The 23,791-nt window shown below is 41.5% G+C and overlaps 1 protein-coding gene across 1 annotated transcript; it reads left to right on the top strand.

Moving 5' to 3' along the window:
- Window positions 1-1,624: 1,624 nt before the first annotated feature.
- LOC311140241 (purine nucleoside phosphorylase-like) lies at window positions 1,625-14,759 on the top strand. The gene is made up of 6 exons (XM_084175197.1): window positions 1,625-1,709; window positions 5,359-5,462; window positions 10,272-10,447; window positions 11,973-12,163; window positions 13,425-13,504; window positions 13,658-14,759. Exons 2-6 carry the CDS (start codon window positions 5,418-5,420, stop codon window positions 13,802-13,804), a joined length of 639 nt encoding a protein of 212 aa, XP_084031323.1. The 5' UTR covers window positions 1,625-1,709; window positions 5,359-5,417; the 3' UTR covers window positions 13,805-14,759.
- Window positions 14,760-23,791: the final 9,032 nt, after the last annotated feature.

Here is a 23,791-nt window from a genome sequence, read left to right as displayed (position 1 = left end):
AAATAAACGAAAGTAAAAAATAAAATAAAAAGTAACACAATAAAATAACAATAACAAGGCTGTATACAGGGGGCACCGGTACCGAGTCAATGTGCGGGGGTACAGGTTAGTCAAGGTCATTTGTACATGTAGGAGGGGTAAAGTGACTATGCATAGATAATAAACAGCGAGGAGCAGCAGTGTAAAAACAAAGGGGGGGGGGGGGGTATTTGATTAATTGTTCAGCAGTCTTATTGCTTGGGGGTAGAAGCTGTTAAGGAGCCTTTTGGACCTAGACTTGGCGCTCCGGTACTGCTTGTCATGCGGTAGCAGAGAGAACAGTCTATGACTTTGGTAACTGGAGTCTTTGAAAATTTTCTGGGCCTTCCTCTGGGGTGTGAATACTTATGTAAATGAGATATTTCTGTATTTAATTGTCAATAAATTATCAAACATTTCACTTCGTCATAATAATAATAATAATATGCCATTTAGCAGACGCTTTTATCCAAAGCGACTTACAGTCATGAGTGCATACATTTTTACGTATGGGTGGTCCCGGGGATCAAACCCACTACCCTGGCGTTACAAGCACCATGCTCTACCAATTGAGCCACAGAGGACCACATTATGGGTTATTGTGTGTAGATGGTTGAGATTATTTTTTTTTTAATTCCTTTTGAATTCAGGCTGTAACACAACAAAATGTGGAATAAGTCAAGGGGTATAAATACTTCCTGAAGGCACTGTAAACAAAGATGTAAGTAGATATGTTATCTCATCTACCGTGCATCATTTTCGATGATAAAGAATATTGTTCCTAGAAGGATACAGTCAGTATCTTCTTCATCTATTGCAAGTGTGTTTTAGTTCTATCTAACCAATGATAAAGTTGAGCAATACCTTACTCCGTTGCCCAATTCACTTAATTGCCCAATTCAAAATTGACTGCTTGTCACTACCACCTAGGGACTTGTTCTGAAAGGGATATAGAAGGTGTTACATAATATGGCAAAAAAAGATTCACATAGTCTATCAGAAGGTAAGGTGGAACTATTACCATATTGCTCATACCTAATCCTTTCATATCCACATTACATTTGGAGTGGTAGGGACAAGGGGTTAATTTGGAATTAAGCCTCTGTCTCTACATCAGGGGTAGGCAACTAGATTCAGCCGTGGGCCATTTTTATCGGAGCGGATGGTTGGGGGGCCAGAACATAATTAAAATAATTTATGCACTGCAAATTGACCACAACTAAGCCCAAAACTAGATTTGTATTTGAAAATAACAATCATTTCATGCCTTGATTACATGGAGACACGATCACGTCTCTTTTTTTATTTGTGGGAATGCTTGGGAACAGATTTCCTAAATTAAACAAATGTTTTGCTGAATTCCTGGTGATTCTTTGACCAAAAATTAAAATCCCCCCCAAAAAACAGATTTGCGGGCCGGTTTTGGCCCGTGGGCCACCTGTTGCCGACCCCTGCTCTACATGGTGTGTAGTCAGGCAGTCCATTTAAAAATAATTACATGAGTGTCATCTCTCCTAGCTGTTGCTCTTTTGAAGACTACAATCAGACGACAGAATGGCTTCTGAGCCGGACGAGACACAGGCCTAAGATCGCAGTTGTGTGTGGCTCTGGCCTGGGCCTTCTCGCCGACGGTGTTACCAACAAACAGACCTTCCCTTACGCAGATATCCCCAACTTCCCCGTCAGCACAGGTGAGATGACGTCACTGTCACAAACATATAATGTGTCATGATAATATTGATATGAGACTAATGATAGTGTAATGTAGTCTCTACCCAGCAAACAGGTGAACCTGTGTAGTGCTCTTAATTATGCCTGCACAGCAGAGGAATTTACATTTTCCTCAATGATTCCGCTGACACACCATTGCAGCTAAGTAGTTTATTATTTACATGCTGAAATGCATTTGGGATTTCTGTGTGTATTTGTCAAAATGTTGCAAGGCTTAACAAATCATAACCAGCTAGCGGGAAAATGAACCAAGAATGAATAACTACGCCCCATGAATAAAATATTATAACTTGAGTAAAAATAGGCCCTAATATCTGCCACATGGAATTCTTATTATGATCTCATGGACATATTTAAATATTCATCATGTGGAGGTGAATATAAAATGTCTTCATAAGTGCTCAAATGTTCCTTTTCCTATTATCATTAGAGTAAGGTGGGTCTTTGTCTTTGCAGAAAAACCATAGCCTCCTGTCTAGTAACCAGCTTTTTTTGTGTCTTTGGACAACAATACCATCATGAATAAACAATTGAGAAGCCTTGGATTAACATTATTTGACCATGTTGCCTTCATTAGACAGAGCTGACATTTTTTAAATTACCTTCAATTCAGGTTTGGTTTGTGTTGCAGTCTTCCCCATTATCTTCTAGTTAATTTAAGCTTGTCAGAGAGAAGCCCATTGAAAACACTAATCGATGTTCAGTGCAGCACTAGCCTTCTCGTTTTGGTCAATTACATGGAGAGCAAAATGATTCGCAAACATTCTAAATGAGTGTGATTTCAGACAGTACAAATATTGTTGTTTGCCTGTGAACAGGTGCTATGCTGTGGGAACCTGTAACAGCAAACAAATACAGTTTTTTTGCCTATCCGATAACATTTAAAAACATAGGGCCAGATTAAATCAAATCCAAAAAACATAACACATAGCAGTATCCAAATAAAGGCTTAGATAACCAGTACGATAGTGAATCCTTAGAAATACATTATTTGCTTGGTCACTCACACCAAATCTTTATAAAATGACATCCAGTTACACTCATTAAAACAAGTTAATGCAGCAATGGAATGGATTCTGAAGTAACTTCAATGGAATGAGTAATAACTGGCACCATCCTGCCCCTAAACTTCCCTCTGCCATCCATCAATCTCTGACAGAAGAGAAGAAAGTCCGTGTTGTAATTATTCAGGTCCTAACTCACTACGCAACACTTTTCAACAAATCGTCTCTGACAAAACTCAGGGTCAAATGAACATAATCTCCACACCACCAAACATAACTCTGCTGTAGTCTCAGCCATCATCCCCACTATAAAGAAGGGTACTAAACAGACAGTTACAGTTGACATTTGACTGTGGATGACTTACACTCATATTTCAATAGCACAGATACTGTTCCTACACTGCATGCTCTCCTGAGTATTACAGTGCATTCGGAAAGTATTCAGACCCCTTTACCTTTTCCACATTTTGTTATTTTAAGGCCTTATTCTAAAATGGATCAAATTAAAAATGTTCCTCATCAATCTACACACAATACCCCATAATGACAAAGCGAAAATCTTTGCAAATGTATTCAAAATAAAAAACAGAAATACCTTATTTACATAAGTATTCAGACCCTTTCCTATGAGACTCGAAATTGAGCTCAGGTGCATCCTTCCATTGATAATCCTTGAGATGTTTCTAAAACTTGATTGGAGTCCACCTGTGGTAAATTCAATTGATTGGACATGATTTGGAAAGGCACACACCTGTCTATATAAGGTCCCACAGTTGACAGTGCATGTCAGAGTAAGAACCAGGCCATGAGGTTGAAGGAATTGTCTGTAGAGCTCCGAGACAGGATTGTGTTGATGCACAGATCTGGGGAAGGGTACCCCAACATTTCTGCAGCATTGAAGGTCCCCAAGAACACAGTCGCCTCCATCATTCTTAAATGGAAGTTTGGAACCACCAAGACTCTTCCTAGAGCTGGCCGCCCGTCCAAACTGAGCAATCGGGGGAGAAGGGCCTTGGTCAGGGAGGTGACCAAGAACCCGATGGTCACTGACAGAGCACCAGAGTTCCTCTGTGGAGATGGGAGAACCTTCCATAAGGACAACCATCTCTGCAGCACTCCATCAATCAGGCCTTTATGGTAGAGTGGCCAGACGGAAGCCACTCCTCAGTAAAAGGCACATGACAGCCCACTTGGAGTTTGTTAAAAGGCACCTAAAGGACTCTCAGACCATGAGAAACAAGATTCTCTGATCTGATGAAACCAAGATGGAACTCTTTGGCCTGAATGCCAAGCGTCATGTCTGGAGGAAACCTGGCACAATCCCTACGGTAAAGCATGGTGGTAGCAGCATCATGCTGCGGGGATGTTTTTCAGCGGCAGGGACTGGGAAACTAATCAGGATCGAGGGAAAGATGAACGGCGCAAAGTACAGAGAGATCCTTGATGAAAACCTGCTCCAGAGCGCTCAGGACCTCAGACTGGGGTGAAGGGTTCACCTTCCAACAGGACAACAACCCTAAGCACACAGCCAAGACAACGCAGGAGTGGCTTCAGGACAAGTCTCTGAATGTCCTTGAGTGGTCCAGCCAGAGCCCGGACATGAACCCGATCAAACATCTCTGGAGAGACCTGAAAATACCTGTGCAGCGACACGCTCCCCATCCAACCTGACAGAGCTTGAGAGGATCTGCAGAGAAGAATGGGAGAAACTCCCCAAATACAAGTGTGCCAAGCTTGTAGCGTCATACACAAGAAGACTTGAGGCTGTAATCGCTACCAAAGGCGCTTCAATAAAGTACTGAGTGAAGGGTCGGGATACTTATGTAAATTTTATATAAACGTTCTTGTTTTTGTAGTTTTTTTGCAAAAATGTCAAAAAACCTGTTTTTGCATTGTTATTATGGGATACTGTGTGTAGATTGTTGAGGGGAAAAAACAATTTAATCCATTTTAGAGTAAGGCTGTAACGTAACAAAATGTGGAAAAAGTCAATGGGTCTGAATACTTTCCAAATGCACTGTATATAGTCTATGTGTGATCTATGTGACATTATAAACTGGGTGGTTCAAGCCCTGAATGCTGATTGACAAAAACATTTGTTTTACTGTTCTAATTACATTGGTAACCAGTTTATAATAGCAATAAGGCACCCCGGGGATTTGTGGTATATGGCCAACATACCATGGATAATGGCTGTATCCAGGCACTCTGCATTGCGTCGTGCATAAGAACAGCCCTTAGCCGTGGTATATTGGTCACATACCACACCTCCTCGGGCCTTATTGCTTAAGTATAGGCTTTGTGATCTGTTCTATTATTTATTTTCAACTGCAAACACACTTATCTCATTCATATTCCATAACCATGCATTTTGAGTATCTACTACAGCATATGGAGGGTAGGTCCCATTGTATGTATGTACACAGTGGTCCATGCAGAGCGTATTTCAATACAGCAGTATGAACAACACAAATCAGACATCTTCTGTGAAATGAAACATGAATAAAACATCAATTCACAGTTTGTATTTTCTAACCCTACATGAGACATGCTGTATCGCTAACCTCCTGTGACAGAATATGCTTGTGTTCTGTGTCTCTCGCAGTCCCGGGTCATGAGGGGTGTCTGGTGTTTGGTATTCTAAAAGGCAAATCCTGCGTCTTCATGCAGGGAAGATTCCATCTCTACGAGGGCTATTCACTCTGTAAGGTAAGTCCAAATACAGTGTCTGACCGATGAACAGGTAATAATATAATAATATATGCCATTTAGTAGATGCTTTTATCCAAAGCGAATTACAGTCATGCGGGCATACACTTTACATATATGGGTGGTCCCAGGAATCGAACCTACTACCCTGACATTACAAGATTCATGCTCACCAACTGAGCTACAAAATCAGCTACAAAGGACCACATACATTTAGAGACTCCCAGTACCATGACGAAGACCTTGAAATGTTACACATATCCATCTATATTATTTTGGTATAGGCCACATTTTAAACATCCAACATTGACATTTGCTTTACACTACTACTGTTTCTACTCTTTTACCTTGCTGCTCTACCCTTTGAGATCAGGGAAACATCACATTCAACCCAGTCTCTGCTCATCTATAACCCTTACACATTCCTGTTACGGCGAGACCGGATGTTTTGAAATATTAATCACCAGTGTGTGCGCTTTACTTATATTAGCCATCATAAAGAAGGAAAAGAGTCAAACTAAATGGGTCCTTTCTTTTGGAACGCTATGCTAAACACTCTCCATTGTGGCTCAGCAAGGTCATGTTAACTGATGGAGCACTCCTCCTATTTGTATAACCGAGAGAGGCTGGCAGCTCCGGCCTTGGCCCATTAACTTTATCTGTCACAATCAGGGAACTGCTGACTCTGCACAAGGCTGTATATTTTAACAAACAAAGTTTAGGACAGGATCGCCACTGATCTGGGCCCTGTTTCTTAAAAATATCCCTTGCAGCAATGAGGTCATTGTTGGGTCATTCGGTGTGAATTGAACACAATGCCAATGAAATGTAGTATTTTTCAGAAACTAGTACAAAGAAATGTAATTTAAGAATGAAGCCATTTTCTCAAACAGCTTGTAAGGATGTTGGGCCAAATGGTGAGTGGATGAGCGGTATGTACCAGCAGGCGTTTATGGCACCTGTGTTGTGACACTTGTCTTGTTAGCAGCAACTTTCAATATGTAGGTTTTTGCTTGGTCACGACTTACAGCCCCAGTCAACCAGTCAATCAGTTGTAGCACTGCATATATATGATGTCACTCCAGAGTTAAATGAGTCCTTTCCTTACACTGTTTTGATTAAGACAGCATAAATGCAACCCTCTCTAGACCCTCTAGACCAGGTCTGCCCAACCCTGTTCCTGGAGAGCTACCGTCCTGTAGGTTTTTGCTACAACCCTAATCTAGCACACCTGATTCTAATAATTAGCAAGGTTGATAAGATTAATCAGGTTAGTAACACCTGGGGTTGGAGCGAAAACCTACAGGAGGGTAGCTCTCCAGGAACAGGGTTGGGCAACCCTGCTCTAGACCCTTGTTACCCTTGGTAAATTGCTATGGAATCTTCTGTTGTCCGGAGTGGCGAGGGGAATTCTCAGAGCAATTGTGACTTTGACAACATGACATGATGCATTAGAGTCAACCATCATGGCTGCCGGACACCGGCACATTAGTGATGCACAGGCTTTTTGGGCTTTCACTTAGGGTCACCACATTGTACCTGTCAATCAATAGCACTAGTAAAAAAAAAAGACATTGCTCATTCTCGTCCTTGATTCTGAATATTCCAAACAATAATTTGTTCCTATTGACCTAGATTGCATTGGACAGCGAAAGTATAGACATATTATATAACAGTCTATGAGAACAGCAGGAGACAGTCTAAAGATGTGTAATTATGATGAGATATGGAAGCAGCATCTCTACCTCCCAGGTCCTAGACAGTAGACATGTTATCATGTTCTCATTGACTGTGACCACAGAGGAGGGCTTAGGTTGCAGCCTCGCCATTGGACATTCAGAAGTATCTTACACCGCAAGAGGCTTTGGTGACAGTTTATAGGGAGAGAGAGAGAACGACAGACCAAATTATGCCCTCTAGATCAATGGCTTATCACCTATGGGCTGTTTCTCAATTCACCTGTCAATTCTGTTCAGATCAGAGTAGATGTATGAGAGGATCAAAAGGAGAGGAAGTAACTTTACACTGTTGAGATGCAGCCCATAGGTGAGCACTGTCACGGTTAGGGTTGCAAAGAGACAGTATATTACTGTGAACTTTCTACGTTTACCATTAAACTACCAGAATTTTGGTATCTTTCAAGGATGTTATGTAATCTATCACAAGACATCTAGTGGCACTTTTGGGTACTTCAGATTATCAAAGGTGTCTGTAACAATATCTGGCCCTCTGTGTGGCCATATCACATAAGATTTTACAATTTAAAAAACAATTGAATGACAAAGCTGTAAACATTATCTTAAATATAAACCATGAACTTAGTGTCAAGTGTGGCTCAGTGGGTAGAGCATGGGTTGTGGGTTCGATTCCCATGGGGGACCAGTACGAAAAAGTACGAACATTTATGTATTTACTACTGTAAGTCGCTCTGGATAAGAGTGTCTGCTAAATGACAAAAATTTAAAATGTAGTGAATACAATTGGTATTTAATATGAGGGTTTCAGCATGAAATATCATTTATATATTTTTTACAAACGTTTATTTATTTTACTATGTCAATATGTATTTGTTGTCAATGTGTTGCCGTCAAACTGGTTGCAGTTGTGAAAAAAGTAAATAGTTGGAAGAGTTGCAGACTTCATTGAAAATAATGCCATTGTTGATTAGATGCTTTTTCATTAATTTGGCTATTTTCTCTTGAACCATATGGTCTATCTACTAGAAACTCATGGACAATATGGACACCGATATAATAAATGAATACTTTATATGAATTTAAAAAAAATAATGTATTCAAGTATAAAATACCAAAGTTACAGTACATTTTCTGTTAATTAACAAAATTACAGAAAATTCCAGTAACTTTGGTAAATTACCGGTAGCTTTGCAACCCTAGTCACGGTAGATAGGTTTCCTATCTTGAGGGCTGACTGAGCATGCAGCACAACGTGTAAGGTGTTAGAGAAGAACAGGTGTGATTAAAGTGGATGTTGGACCGCTTTCCTATGGCTCAGTACACCAGACAAGGCGACAAATCGATTTCTGCTAAATTTACCAGAGCACATGCAACCGATACAGCTGTGGTTTCATCCTGCCATCTGCCCGCTCTCTGTCTGTCTCTTTGTCTTTCTCCCTGTCTCTTTCTCCCATTCTCTCCCTTCTTTTCTCTCTCTCTTTCTTAACCACCACCACCACACAATCTCACACTCTCCACTCTCATCTCCACACACCTCTCCATGTCTTCCCTGTTCTGCTCCCTTTCTTTCCCAACATTATCAGACAGCAGTCCAGTATGTGTGACAGGGACACCAGGGTGTCCATACACTCCATCAGCCCAGGGACACATCCATGAGTCATTGTATCTGACACCTCCGACACCAACATCACACCACTCTCACAAGAGTTTAGGTAAAGACAAAACAAATACAGACATGTTGCAGCGAGAATTCTCAGTCAATATCTAGAAGGAGTGGTGATGCTACTAGTTTGATACCAATTTTGCTACCAATTGTATATCTCCCTTTTCATACTCCTATATTTTATGATACACTTTTTTATTAATGTTTTTTTTTTTACATCAAGTGCCTGGTACATAGCAGAAAAGCAATATGGTTTTGCTTTGTGGAATCGCACACACACTCACACAAGTGCTCTCTCCCTCCCTCCCCCCTGATTTGTAATCAGGGTGTGAGCTGTTATCTCTCCTCTCAGTGTGTCGGTAGGAGATGCATGGCAAGGTTAATTAGCTGGCTTGCTTCGTTAGCCCTCCCTGACCTCCTCTCTCTCTGTGAGTGGTGCCTTTCATACAAACTGCTAGCATGCAGCTGGAGTTAGCCTTGGCGCTAATTCTGTATTGTATAGTGGCTGTTATTGGAGCCTGCTGAGTGTTATTGGCATGCATGTTTAATTAAGATAAACATGTATACACACAAAAACATCACATATCCTATGCCACACCCAAATACACATGGCAGGTGAGGCAAGGACAGACATGGAGGGAGGGAGGCTAGAAAGGTGATCTGGCATTAATATATTCACCAATTGCCACTCCTAGCTTGCAAGCTGACAGAAATGTGCATTTTCATGAGTCACTGTACACTCACACACTGTTTATGGATGTTGCTGGTCTGACTTACATGTAGGATCTTAATTTGATACAGTTTGCTACAGCAGGAAAATAACAAGGCATTTAAATTCTTATGTGGATTATATTTAATGCAAAGAACAAAAATAGGACAGCACTCTGGTGAATGATCTTAAATAAAAATATATTTATTGCAGCACTCAAATACACTACAAGTTAAACATTTCCTGCATTTCAGTAAAGTTCTCCTGCAACACAGTGATCAAATTAAGATCCTACATCTGTACCCTATTTGGCATTTCTATATCAAGATCCTGAATTCATAAACCCCCCAAAGAGAAGTGAGTGTGACAGAGTTACAAGTTGTGGTTGCATGCTTGTTGCAGATTGTATGCACATCATCTTGTGTATTATTAGTGCTGGACCAAGAATGGTCCAAGAGAGGTCAGAGAATAATACAAACATTTTATGTCTAATTTCTCATCTTCCCCTTAATGGTACAATAAAGTGTTTGTAACATTCTCCTCACCTCTCCCCTCCTTTCCTCTCTTCTCTATTTATCTCTCCCTCCCTTTCTCTCTAACTCCCTTTTCCTGTTCACTCGTCCACTCCTTTCTCCTCCCCTCCTCTATACTTATATATTTATCTTGCTTTCTCTCTCTGACTCTCTTTCCACCTATATTTATCTCCTCTCCCGCTCCATCTCCCTCCTCTTCTCACCCAGGTCACATTCCCGGTGCGGATCTTCAAGCTGTTGGGTGTGGAGACCCTCATTGTGACTAATGCCTCAGGGGGCCTGTGTCCGGACTTCAAAGTGGGCGACATCATGCTCATTAAGGACCATATTAATCTGCCAGGCTTCGCCGGCCAGCACCCTCTGTGCGGCCCCAATGATGAACGGTACAACCAGAGACAGGGAGACAGAAAGATTGAGGGAAGAAAGGGGAGACGGGTAGAGAGGGGGAGGTAAGGAGAGAGGGGGAGGGGTGGGGGAGGGCACGGCACCAACTGTGCAGCTCCAATGATGAACGATACAGGCAGAGAGATGGAGAGAGGCAGGGAAGAGGGACGGAGAGAGGGGTGGGGGGTGGGGGAGAGTGGAAGTGGTGGAGGGAGAGTCAGGGAGAGAGGGAGAGTCAGGGAGAGAGGGTGAAAAATTTAGTATAGTCTGAAACACGAAGGTGGGAGGAGAGAAGGAAAGAGAGAGGGTTGCAGTCAGTGAGAGAACTGAAATACTCCCAGGAAGAGGAAGCAGGGGGAGAGGGAGAGGGAGAGGGAGAGGGAGAGGGAGAGGGAGAGGGAGAGGGAGAGGGAGAGGGAGAGGGAGAGGGAGAGGAAGCAGGGAGAGGGAGAGGGAGAGGGAGAGGGAGAGGGAGAGGGAGAGGGAGAGGGAGAGGGAGAGGGAGAGGAAGCAGGGAGAGGGAGAGGGAGAGGGAGAGGGAGAGGGAGAGGGAGAGGGAGAGGAAGAGGGAGAGGGAGAGGGAGAGGGAGAGGGAGAGGGAGAGGGAGAGGGAGAGGAAGCAGGGAGAGGGAGAGGGAGAGGGAGAGGAAGCAGGGAGAGGGAGAGGGAGAGGGAGAGGGAGAGGGGAAGAAATACATACTCTTCAGGTGATCTATCTAGCTCATTAGGTTACATGGAACCTGTAATACATATTTTCCCTTTACAGCTAGGAGGTTGTAGATTAATGACAAATATATTGTATGTCGACTAGTAAAGTGATTTCCAAGCATTGTGCTCAGAGAGCTACAGGTAACTGCCAACATAATGGAAACGCTTGAGTAAATGAGGAATACAAAGTATATTGAAAGCAGGTGCTTCCACACAGGTGTGGTTTCTGAGTTAATTAAGCAGATAACATCCCATCATGCTGAGGGTCATGTATAAAAATGCTGGGCAGGCTATTATTTTGGCTACCATGGCTCTGCCCCAATAGGATGACAATGCCCCCATCCACCGGGCACGAGTGGTCGGTCACTGAATGGTTTGATGAGCATGAAAACAATGTAAATCATATGTCATGGCCGTCTCAGTCATCAGATCTCAACCCAATTGAACGGTGCCTGAGACAGCGTTTTCCACCACCATCAACAAAACACCAAATGATTGAATTTCTCGTGGAAGAATGGTGTCGCATCCCTCCAATAGAGTTCCAGACACTTGTAGAATCTATGCCAAGGTGCATTGACGCTGTTCTGGCTCGTGGTGGCTCAATGCCCTATTTATACACTTTATGTTGGTGTTTCCTTTATGTTGGCAGTTGCCTGTATTCTCTGTATACTATCATATTACTGTATTATATTACAGTATTATTCATATTATTAATAGTAGCAGATTATTGGTAGATTAGGAGCGATGCATTGCAATAGTATTTGCTCCATATGTCCCATCGATAAACCAGTATTGATTGGCTGTGCTCTGCTCCAGGTTTGGGATCCGGTTCCCCTGCATGTCAGATGCCTACAGTAAGGACCTGAGGAAGCTAGCTCTGGATATCAGTCATGAGCTGGACTATACCAACTTTGTGCGGGAAGGGGTGTACTGCATGGTGAGCGGGCCCAACTTCGAGACCATCGCTGAGGCACGCATGTTACAGGTCCTGGGGTGCGACTCTGTGGGTGAGTCGAGACAACACAGGCCTACGGCTACAACCACAAACAGGTTTTCATCACCAGAACTGGCTATGACTCGAGCAACAAATTACAGTTAATTTTAGGAAATGGTTCAATTTAAGTTTAAAGGGACAATAACTAGATATTTAATACAACTTGTGTTTCAAAATGCTGGATCAAGATCAAGCATCAACTCAGGAAGGGGATCTTTTGTCAGAGATCCAAGTGACCACCAGCCCACAACACGGTTTAACGGCAATATAAACACAGACGAGGCTTGCTCACTCTCCTTTTCCCCTTTGTAGTTCATTAACACTGCTCTAATTGGACCTCCCTCATAAAAAAAACCCTGCTGAGCTCGTTAATAAATGATGGTGCTAGCTCTGCTAACAGAGCCGACTCATGCTAATTAGCTTAGCGATTAGGTCAACAGATAGACCAACAGGCTGCTACATGCTGTGATGCTAATTGGTCTGATGATTTGATCCAGGATCAAAATAAAACACAAATATCCGTAACAATGTACAGTGGGCGGAACTAATGCATGACCTCTTTCATTATCCACTCTCCCTAAGAACATGTATTTTGCCGGCTTATTACCTTAAGAGCTTGTTGTTGTTGTAGCCAAGCGATGACAAAGCAAAGCCATTTTGGTTCCTTGTTTTGGTGACCTATTGCGTTATTACTCCTGTGAGTGTTATCTTTAATGTGAGAGTCTAATTCAGGCCTGCCAATCCATCATTTCTTATATGGTGTTTTTTCTTTACCATGCTTGAGTTTCAGCTTAGTGGAGGCTGTGTTTGAGTGTGTCCTTTGGTTTAATAAGTATTTTGAAATGTTATGCTTTTTGGTTATGCCTGTAAAACATGTTCCATCCTTGCATTCGTACAGTATGTGCCTGTGAACGTTGTATCCATGTTTTTAGCATGGTTTTAATGATGTGTGAGATCTGGCCTGTGTTCCCATAAAATACTAACAGTGGGAATGGGACCAAAGTTCAGGACCAAAGCTCAGGGAATGGGACCAAATCTCAGGGGGCAATACACAGAGGGGGTTATTAATGATGCAGCATACTATAACCACCTCTCCACACACACACATACACACACCCATGACCAGTGCCACCCACATCCCCCGTTGGATGTTTTTCAATTTCCATGTATTTTTTCTCTGCCCCTCCCCTCCCCTCCCCCTCCCACCCCTCTCTCTGCCAACCTCTGCTCCTGTCCCCGTCTCCACTCCCCACCCCATTTCCTCTACCCCATAGGCATGAGTACGGTCCCAGAGGTGACAGTGGCCAAGCACTGTGGCCTGAGGGTCTTTGGTCTCTCTCTCATCACCAACATGGTATTGATTGACTTCTCTTATTGCTGTATATCGTTGTATGTACCTTATCTGCACACCCTGTGAACAGCTCAGCATTTCTATTCTGTCATCTGTTGACTAGTTATTGAGTATGGTACAGGAGCATCTTGATGTATTTTTATTATCATTGTGAAGGTCTCCCTGGACTACAGCCGTGAAGAGAAGGTGAACCATGAGGAGGTCCTGGAGATCAGCAAGATGAGGGCGGAGCATCTGCAGATGATGCTCAACACGCTTATCGCCCGTTCCCACCAGCTGGACGAGGGTATCAACGTCAACTGAAGGAGGGGGGATGGAGATAGAGAAAGAGACAGGCAGAGAGACATACTCAAATGTTGAAGGACACTCTCTGTCCCACACAGACACACACACAGAAATGTACACACACATGTGCATACATGCACACGTACATACCATTCACCTTGAATATTTACATAAATCAACCACCCATGATGAAAGAATTTAGTCAATTTTTCTAGTTTAATAAAATATTCTAGAGAGAGAGAGAGAGAGAGAGAGAGAGAGAGAGAGAGAGAGAGAGAGAGAGAGAGAGAGAGAGAGAGAGAGAGAGAGAGAGAGAGAGAGAGAGAGAGAGAGAGAGAGGCATTTCATGACAAATAGTGGGCAAAAAGATATACAACTGAACTATTGTACAGATGATGGGGCTTTTCACTTCAAATTCCTCCTTCTATTCAGAGCTAGTGACAGAGAAAACACGTCCTAGATTATTATATTTATACAGTGCTTGCTTTTTTGTTATTATCATGTTTGGTTCCCCTCACTGTTTATAACGAGAATAAAACAATTATTTCTGTGCGTCATTGTGTTTACCACATAACACAAGTCTGTTTCATAGAGTTTATGAAAAACTACTATTTTCATGCTAAACAATTAGTGTTACGAGTTAGTATGACTGCAATAACAGTGAGAGCTCATGTAGAAATGATGTGTTTGTTGTAAGAATTTACACTGCAACAGAAAAAACGTACAGAAAAACTTGGTATCTTGCCAAAGCAAACGCTCTGTTCACTGCCTTGCCTTACAGTAAATCGAAGTGCATTCAGCTATAAAAAAAACACTGCCATCTTTCACAGGGCTCCTCAGCCAATATGGTGCAGTGGTACCTTCTGCACTGTAGTGATAAGCTTGGAGAACACTGATGTGTTCGTAACAAGGTTTTCCCATTGTAAATATATAGATACATATATAAATAAACATACAGTAGATATAGATCATAGACAGACTGTTATTGTGTTTATTTGCGTCTGTGTGTGTTCGTCAGTGCATTTGTGCGTGCGTGTGAATAGTGGGGCGGCAGGTAGACTAGCGGTTAAGAGCGTTGGGCCAGTAACTGAAAGGCTGCTTGTTCGAATCCCCGAGCCGACTAGGTGAAAAATCTGTCGACGTGCCCTTGAGCAAGGCAATTAACCCTAATTGCTCCTGTAAGTTGCTCTGGATAAGAGCGTCTGCTAAATAACTAAAATGTAGTACATTGGTGTGTGTGTAAAAATGGGGTAAAACAAGGTTAAACCAATCTATTCAGGGTCAGGCTCAAAGTAACCATGTGGATATAACCACATTGGATATTCAGGAATTCTGACCTTGCACATTGGCTAGTAGTAAAGGAGTCTGTAGAAGAAAAGTAGCCCTCCTCTAAGACAGTGGTAAAGGAGAGTGTAGAAGAAAAGTAGCCCTCCTCTAAGACAGTGGTAAAGGAGAGTGTAGAAGAAGAGTAGCCCTCCTCTAAGACAGTAGTAAAGGATCCAGTAGAAGAAGAGTAGCCCTCCCCTAAGACAGTAGTAAAGGAGGCAGTGCTCAGCTTGAAGAGACAATCATCTCTCATTGAAGAGACAATCTTCTCTCATTATAGACAAGACCAGGAGTGGCTGATTCTGGTTGTGGAGGGCCTTAGTGTCATAGGTTGTTGTTACAGTCAGTCCAGGGCTCGTAGCCACAAAGTGTCCGAGTAGGATTGTGATCTAGGATCAGTTTAGTCTTTTAGATCACAATACATTTGATTATATGGCCAGGTGGCTTTGTGTATACGGAGCCTGAACTAACACATCTGATTTAACTAATCATTATTGTGAGAGGAAACAAAAATAGCTCTCGCCACCTTATTTGTGAGTATTTAAAGTTGTATGCAGAGCAATACTTTACAATATTGAAACAGTATGGTTGACCATCTTTATTTAGACCTGGGACCTGTTTAGCTGAGTTTATTATAATGTAGCTAATACACTATTAGTAAACTAATCATAATATGAATCTCCCAGTGCTTTCTGTCATCCTTAAGACATTTACATTTTAGTCATTTAGCAGACGCTCTTCTCCAGAGCGACTTACAGTTAGTGAGTGCATACATTTTCATACTGGCCCCCCGTGGGAATCGAACCCACAACACTGGCGTTGCAAGCGCCATGCTCTACCAACTGAGCTACACGGGACTCAGACATCGTTAAGATGGATCAGTGGCTTTTCACACCCTGTTCATTTAGAAACTCCGTTATAAACTCATTCATGCTAACCTGGCAGGCCAAACAAGGCCGGAGGAGAAGGCTTTCGATCTAAATCGTCCCTTTCAATTTTCATCCTCACATGAGAAGGAATAGTGGCAGTTTCCTCCTTGCCTTCCAGTCATTACCAAGGAATACAAATGTTCTCCAGTATTACCAAAGACCCCATTAAAATCGGCAACATGAATAATTAGCAAATTATTGTAATTACACCAAAACTATTACCTTATAATCCAAAGGGGAAGTTAATTTATTAACAGGCTAATGTGGCAGTTTATCAGAGAGAGAGGTGATGTTTGGGTGTTTTTCTCCTTTCTCTGTGTTGATTGCCCTACATTGATGACTTGTATTGATGCTAAATGAGTTTGGTGATGTACAAAAATGTAAGCAGTATTTATTCAAAAATATTCAACAGGACATGCTACTGCATTCTGTCCTTTAGAATGTCAATCAATCAATCAATCAAATGTATTTTGTAAAACAGTAACGGCCTAGAAAAGCAGTAGCACATTGTTAAGGAAAAACTCATTAGAATGAGGCAACCTGGATATGAACCAAGCTCAGAGGGAAGGCCCATCCTCTTCTGGCTGTATGGAATGGGTTTTTTGGATTATGATAAGGTAACGCCACAAATTAGCAGAACACTTTCCTCTTGATAAACAAATAAATGTCTAACATTAACATCAGTATTCAGATTATATTCAGAATCATTATGGAAGCCAATTACCTTAAATCAGTAGTAATATTGTAATGAAATGTACATTGTTCACAATTAATCAAAATCCTTTCAAGGCAGACAGACAATGTTTGTTCTACAGTGCATCAACAACAGAGTAATTACCATTAACACTAATTACAATCAAATCTTATTCATTATTCTCAGACTTGGGTTAATGGGACATTTCTTTGTTTTCTTATCAATTAGCTCATTAGCCAAGTCACTTAGTACACATTTTGATATCTGCTCAAACTTGAATTTGGAATAAATTGGAGGGTAAGTGCAAGGATAAGTGGAGGATAATGTTCCAGTTATGCTTGTATCTTAAATCAGAATATGACCTTCAACGTTTACGTTTGTGTAGCTTGGTTTCCTTACCCTGTAAGCAGTCTATGGACAAGGTATGACAGCAATCCATGCTTTGGTTTTGTTGTCTAATGTTTCAAATGCAAACTTACACTACTGGTCAAAAGTTTTAGAGCATCTACTCATTCAAGGGTTTTTCTTTATTTTTACTATTTTCTACATTGTAGAATAATAGTGAAGACATCAAAACTATGAAATAACACATATGGAATCATGTAGTAACCAAAAAAGTTTTAAACAAATCAAAATATATTTTATATTTGAGATTCTTCAAATAGCCACCCTTTGCTTTGATGACAGCTTTGCACACTCTTGGCATTCTCTCAACCAGCTTCATGAGGTAGTCACCTGGAATGCATTCCCATTAACAGGTGTGCCTTCTTAAAAGTTAATTTGTGGAATTTCTTTCCTTCTTAATGCGTTTGAGCCAATCAGTTGTGTTGTGACAACGTGTGTGGGGGGGGCCTGATTCATGCAGTCTCCTCTGAACAGTTGATGTTGAGATGTGTCTGTTACTTGAACTCTGTGAAGCATTTATTTGGGCTGCAATTTCTGAGGCTGGTAACTCTAATGAACTTATCCTCTGCAGCAGAGGTAACTCTGGGTCTTCCATTCCTGTGGCGGTCCTCATGAGAGCCAGTTTCATCATAGCGCTTGATGGTTTTTGCGACTGCACTTGAAGAAACTTTCAAAGTTCTTGACATTTTCAGGATTGACTGACCTTCATGTCTTAAAGTAATGATGGACTGTCATTTCTCTTTGCTTATTTGAGCTGTTCTTGCCATAATATGGACTTGGTCTTTTACCAAATAGGACTATCTTCTGTATACTTGGTCTTTTACCAAATAGGACTATCTTCAGATCAATAAAAGTAATCTAATTGGCTCTTCCTAATTTGTGCCAGAGAAGGCAGAGCCTAAAAAGCCAACTTAAACCAAAAGTATGTATGTTAGTTAGGTATCTAGCATTCCCATTTAGGCAGGGATTCAATCCAATTGCGGGTTATAGAAGGCAATTTCCGAATGAGCCGACATATGCAGCGTTTACCGTGAATGGGTTCCCTGCGAACGCGGGAAAATTGCCGTTAAAAGCCACAATGCCTATAACCCATGATCGGATTGAATCCCGGCATTACTTTCAATGGTCCTTTGTAGCTCAGTTAGTAGAGCATGGCTCTTGTAACACCAGGGAGGTGGGTTCGATTCCCAGGACCACCCACACGTGAAATGTATGCACGCATGACTAAGTTGCTTTGGATAAAAGCATCTGGTAAATTGCATATATATAATTTATTATAATGGTCTATAAAGATTATACAGAAGTCATGATTCATTAAATGGAAAGCAATAGGGCTGACAACGATTTCCATTGCTAGTATGGCCAGTCACCTATCTTGTCAATAGAAGTTTGCGCCCTCCCTTGAGGAACACCTCCATGATGATGCCATATTGCCAAGTATACCAAATGTGTGTCAGATGCTGTAACCTCCACAGTTTTCCCCTGAGTGTCATACTGCAAGTGAAGCCACAGCATGGGCCAACCAGATTTATGCAAAAAGAGAAAATGCATCTCACCAGTGTGACTCCGCAGGAAAATGCTGCCACTTTGTCAAAGCTCCCTGGGGCTCTCGCACCTCCTCTGAGCTGTCAGATGACCCAATCTATGGGCCGAGGTTAAACCCTCCATTGAATGAACTTTAACCCCCAAGGCCAAGGGCATCCTGACGCTACAGTCAATCTTAGTCTAGCAAAAAGCCTCTCTTACTCTAAGAGACAGAAAAACGCTGGATGGTGCATGGAGGGATGAACAAGGGCAGATCATCCGCGATACGGATTGAATCACTAAGACTCAAATGTGCTGTTGCCAACACTTCTTCATTAGCCCTAGAAGGATTGGTTACTCTGGTTGGAGTCTGTGCCAAATTGTCTGGAGGAGCGAACAGGAACTAAATGTCACAGGCAGCCCTGAATGCCGTTTAGCGGCCCCAACTTTACGGCGCAGTCTCGCTATTTTGCATCTTGAGGATTTATACCGTGCTTAAAATAAAATACAATTCTCAAAGTGGACCGTTAGTCAGGAGTTCTGGGCAGCCAGTGCTCTCCCCTCCATCCAGACGTTAGATAAGGTCTCACTCTGCGTTGAATAATAACTAGAAAACTGTTGAATTACAGATTAGTCTGGCAAACTCCCCAGCTGCTGCAAAATGTGTTGGCAGGCACAAGTACGGGTGTTTTATTGTCTGCATAAACTGCGGACTGGGATATGTACTGGGATGCAGAATGTAAAGAAGCTGTCTATGAATGAGCTTTAAGATTGTGTAAAGTTCTCTGAGCTCAGCATAAAAAGACAGGGAGAGTTTTTGTAAAACAGCCCAATAACCCATCCCAATCAAGTCAAGGAAGTATTCGTTAACAAGGGCATATTTCAAGTAAGTTATTCAGAGTGATGATCATTGCAAGTAAAGCTTTCCTCTACAAATGCGTACAATGATACAGAACTGTGTATGTATTTGTTATTATACAGAGGAATGCATTAGAATGCAGAACACGTTGTGGTGAGGGTGTGGAGGTAATGGTGTGTCACTGCGGGTCTGTAGAATACAGCATCGCATCAGCACAAACAGCACAGAACACCAGATGACACTCTCCACAGAATCTGTGAGGTCTCTGTCAATACACAAGCTTATGTAGAGCACGCACCTTTAGATACATCAGACCATTTTACCAATTTCCATGTATTTTCCATGCAAGTTTATGCAGCATAGTGTGTGACAACCTTATGAAAACATTGACTCGTCATCACCACTCTGACATACAAAGTCATTTCATTATATTATTCAAGTGTTATGGGTAACATTTATACATTTGATATCATGCTATGATTCTGGGCATTCTTGCATTAAATCCCCATTTTATAATGATACATCACTAGGCTAATGTTCTTGCTACATGGTGCTTCTTCAATGTAGATTGTTTGTTTACCTGTATATGTGTGACATTTCACCGGCTATTCATTCTTCATAATTAGCCCTACCTACATGTCGTCTCACAGATGACCCTGTGTGAAATGTGGCGATGCTCGAGACGGACTGCCACGGGTGTTTCATATTGCCAATGTGCTGCAATCACACACATATACACAAACAACACACACATACTGCCAGCGCACCCACCACCCCTCCTCAACATGCTGTAACATTTTACTGTTATTACCACTTTGTTAAGACTTTCATTTTTTTTCATTTAAAATTGCTCTGACAAACTGCTCTGAACTGTGAAATGTTTAGAAAATGGGTGGTAGGTTTTACGTAGTGTGTAGGACCATTGAAAATGTATGGGGCCCTATGGAATCAACACCAGTAACTGGTAGCTCTAGTAGGCCTATGTTAAAGAGTTTTGTCATTGTGGTATGATGGGAATTGAAAATCCTTGAAGTCTATTTACTCACTTCTCTGAGAAAGGATGTACTTTATTGCATGTGTTCAATTAGAATTGTAGGCAGGGTGAATAGACTTCAGTAGATGTTCCATTAGAGCCATGGCTCATAAACAATAGTTCCCTGTTGTAATATATTGAAGGCAACAGCATAGGAAGATTACAGGAGAGAGAGATAGAAACTTTCATTACAAACGGAAAGCAGCCAAGGCAAAGCGAATCCAAACCCTCCAATCACGTCAAAGCCCAGACTTGTGACACCTATGACGTCAAGGCTGTCAGGCAGAATAGTTGACCACCCATTGGTTGACCATCCGAGGAAGAGCCATAGGGGTGAGAGGTCGTGGTGGGGCTGAAGCCAGGTCCCCTGTTTGTCTGGGACAAGGTGTCATCACAAACAGATGGAGCACAATTACACCCTCGGGTGACAGAGCGCGTGTGGCTACACTAAATAGCAGTAAATAACTGGAATGTGTTATAATAACAAGATTGGAGCTAGGAGTGAATATCAACACAAAACAAATACAGTGTGAGAACCATGAGCAGACCAGACAGAAGCTCTGGCCCTAAACCAATAAGGAGAAAGGGAATATTGTTATTGTTTTGTTTCCACAAATCAGTAAATGTGGGGAAAATGCCAACAAATCAAAGCAATAACATTGACATACAGTATAAGCCATTCATAATATTTCTAAAAAGATTGTACGCTACAGCTCAAAGAAAATATGGGTTGTCCTAGGCAAGCTCTAAACTTCACCGCAAAATGACATGCTGAAATGAACATTTCCACACTCTTGTGGAGTAATGGAATTTAGATTACAAGAAAATGTAATCCATTCTTATCATTAAAAAACAATATGAAATCAGTTGAAATGTTCATATTCATAAAGCTTCCTTCTTAAAATGCAAATGAGTTCCCAGCCAGGGTTCGTACTCCAGCTTAAATGTTAGAAATACATTTACTTTCAGTGCCATGGTGGGGGTGGGGTGGGGACAAAACCTAAATGATACATGAACTCCCCCCTCATCCTTCATGTCTGTGCTCTCTGTTCCATAAACCAAGGGGAGAGCTGTTTCCCCATTACTCCACTCATGATGCCTCAGAATGGGAACCCTGCATGGTGCCATTATAAGGTCCATTTATGATAGGTGGTGGTGGGGTTGCTGTAAAAACACTCCTTAAAAAGCTATGCCAGTTCCCATGCAGTGCTATTACACACCGACCTTGGCTGTCTGCGGATTCTCGACCCCACACTGGCAACCCACAGCACACAGTGATTAGACTGGACCACATCTCTGGAGACTGACCGAAGCCAGTTAAGCATTCATTTTTCAAGAGGAGGGAATGGAGAAGCACATTTTATTTTGTCCGAAATGTTGTGTGTGTGTGCATGCGGCATGCCTGTTTGTTCGAACTAACTAAAGTATCTACAATCTGTCTACACAAAAGTGTGGCCCTGATAAGGCTGTGTCAAGGCACATGGACAAGAGGTGTTATACTGATGAATGACGATGTCATATCCTGTCTCAGTGACTGATGGGAAAGGGAAGAGACAGTGTGATGAGAGTGGATGAGAGGAGGCCCCGGGAACAGGAACAAGCTGAATCATGTCAATGATGATAAGCATCATCATCATCATAACACCTTTTATTCGTATTGCTCATTTACAGAAAATACTTTGAAGATATTGGCAAAAAGTATTCATACCCCTCAACTTTTTCCACATTTTGTTGTGTTACAGCCTGAATTAAAAATGGATTAAATTGAGATTATTTTTGTCACTAACCTACACACAATACCCCATAATGTCAAAGTGGAATTAGTTTTTTTGACATTTTTATTAATTAATAAAAAATGAAAAGATGAAATGTCTTGAGTCAATAAGTATTCAACCCCTTTGTCATGGCAAGCCTAAATAAGTTCAGGAGTAAAAATGTGCTTAACAAGTCACATAATAAGCTGCATGGACTCACTCTGTGTGCAATAATAGTGTTTAACATGATTTTTGAATGACTACCTCATCTCTGTACCCCACACATACAATTATCTGTAAGGTCCCTCAGTCGAGCACTGAATTTCAAACACAGATTCAACCACAAAGATCAGTGAGGTTTTCCAATGCCTCGCAAAGAAGGGCATCTATTTTTAATAATAATAGAAAAAACAGACAATAAATATCCCTTTGAGCATGGTGAAGTTATTAATTAGGCTTTGGATGGTGTATCAATACTCCCAGTCATTACAAAGATACAGGCGTCCTTCCTAACTGAGTTGGAGGAGAGGAAGGAAACCACTCAGGGATTTCACCATGAGGCCAATGGTGACTTTAAAACAATTACAGAGTTTAATGGCTTTGATAGGAAAAACTGAGGCTGGATCAAAAACATTGTAGTTACTCGACAAAACTAACCTAATTGACAGAGGGAAAAGAAGGAAGCCTGTACAGAATAAAAATATTCCAAAACATGCATCCTGTTTGCAACCAGGCACTAAAGTAATACTGCAAAAACTGTGGCAAAGCAATTGACTTTTTGTCCTGAATACAAAGTTTTATGTTCGGGGCAAATCCAATACAACACATTACTGAGCACCACTCTCCATATTTTCAAGCATAGTGGTGGCTGCATCATGTTATGGGTATGCTTTTAATCGTTAACAACTGGGGAGTTTTTCAGCATAAAAATTAATGGAATGGAGCTAACCACAGGCAAAATCCTAGAGGAAACCCTGGTTCAGTTTGCTTTCCACCAGACTGGGAGATGAATTCACCTTTCAACAGGACAATAATCTAAAACACAAGGCCAAATCTACACTAGAGTTGAAACCAAGAAGACAGTGAATGTTCTTGAGTGGCCGAGTTACAGTTTTGACTTAAATCTACTTGAAAATATATGGCAAGACCTGGAAATAGTTGTCTAGCAATGATCAACAACCAATTTGACAGAGCTTGAAGAATTTTGAAAAAAACATGTTTTCACTTTGTTATGGGGTATTTTGTGTAGATGGATGAGAAAAATATATTTGTATCAATCTTGAATTAAGGCTATAACAAAACAAAATGTGGAATAAGTCAAGGGATTTAAATACTTTCTGAAGGCATGGCACTATAGTGTACAATCCCATTCAAGCTATGGACAACCTGAAAAAGAGACCTAACCCTCTTCAGAATATATTCATATAGAAGTAACCTTGTGATACAGTGCTGTATGAAGCCATAGAAGTCATAGACTCCCG

Source organism: Coregonus lavaretus (assembly GCF_964263955.1).
Source record: "Coregonus lavaretus genome assembly, chromosome: 13".
NCBI lineage: Eukaryota > Metazoa > Chordata > Actinopteri > Salmoniformes > Salmonidae > Coregonus > Coregonus lavaretus.
Note: the sequence above shows the minus strand (reverse complement) of the source record. Positions and strands in the feature narration are given on the sequence as shown.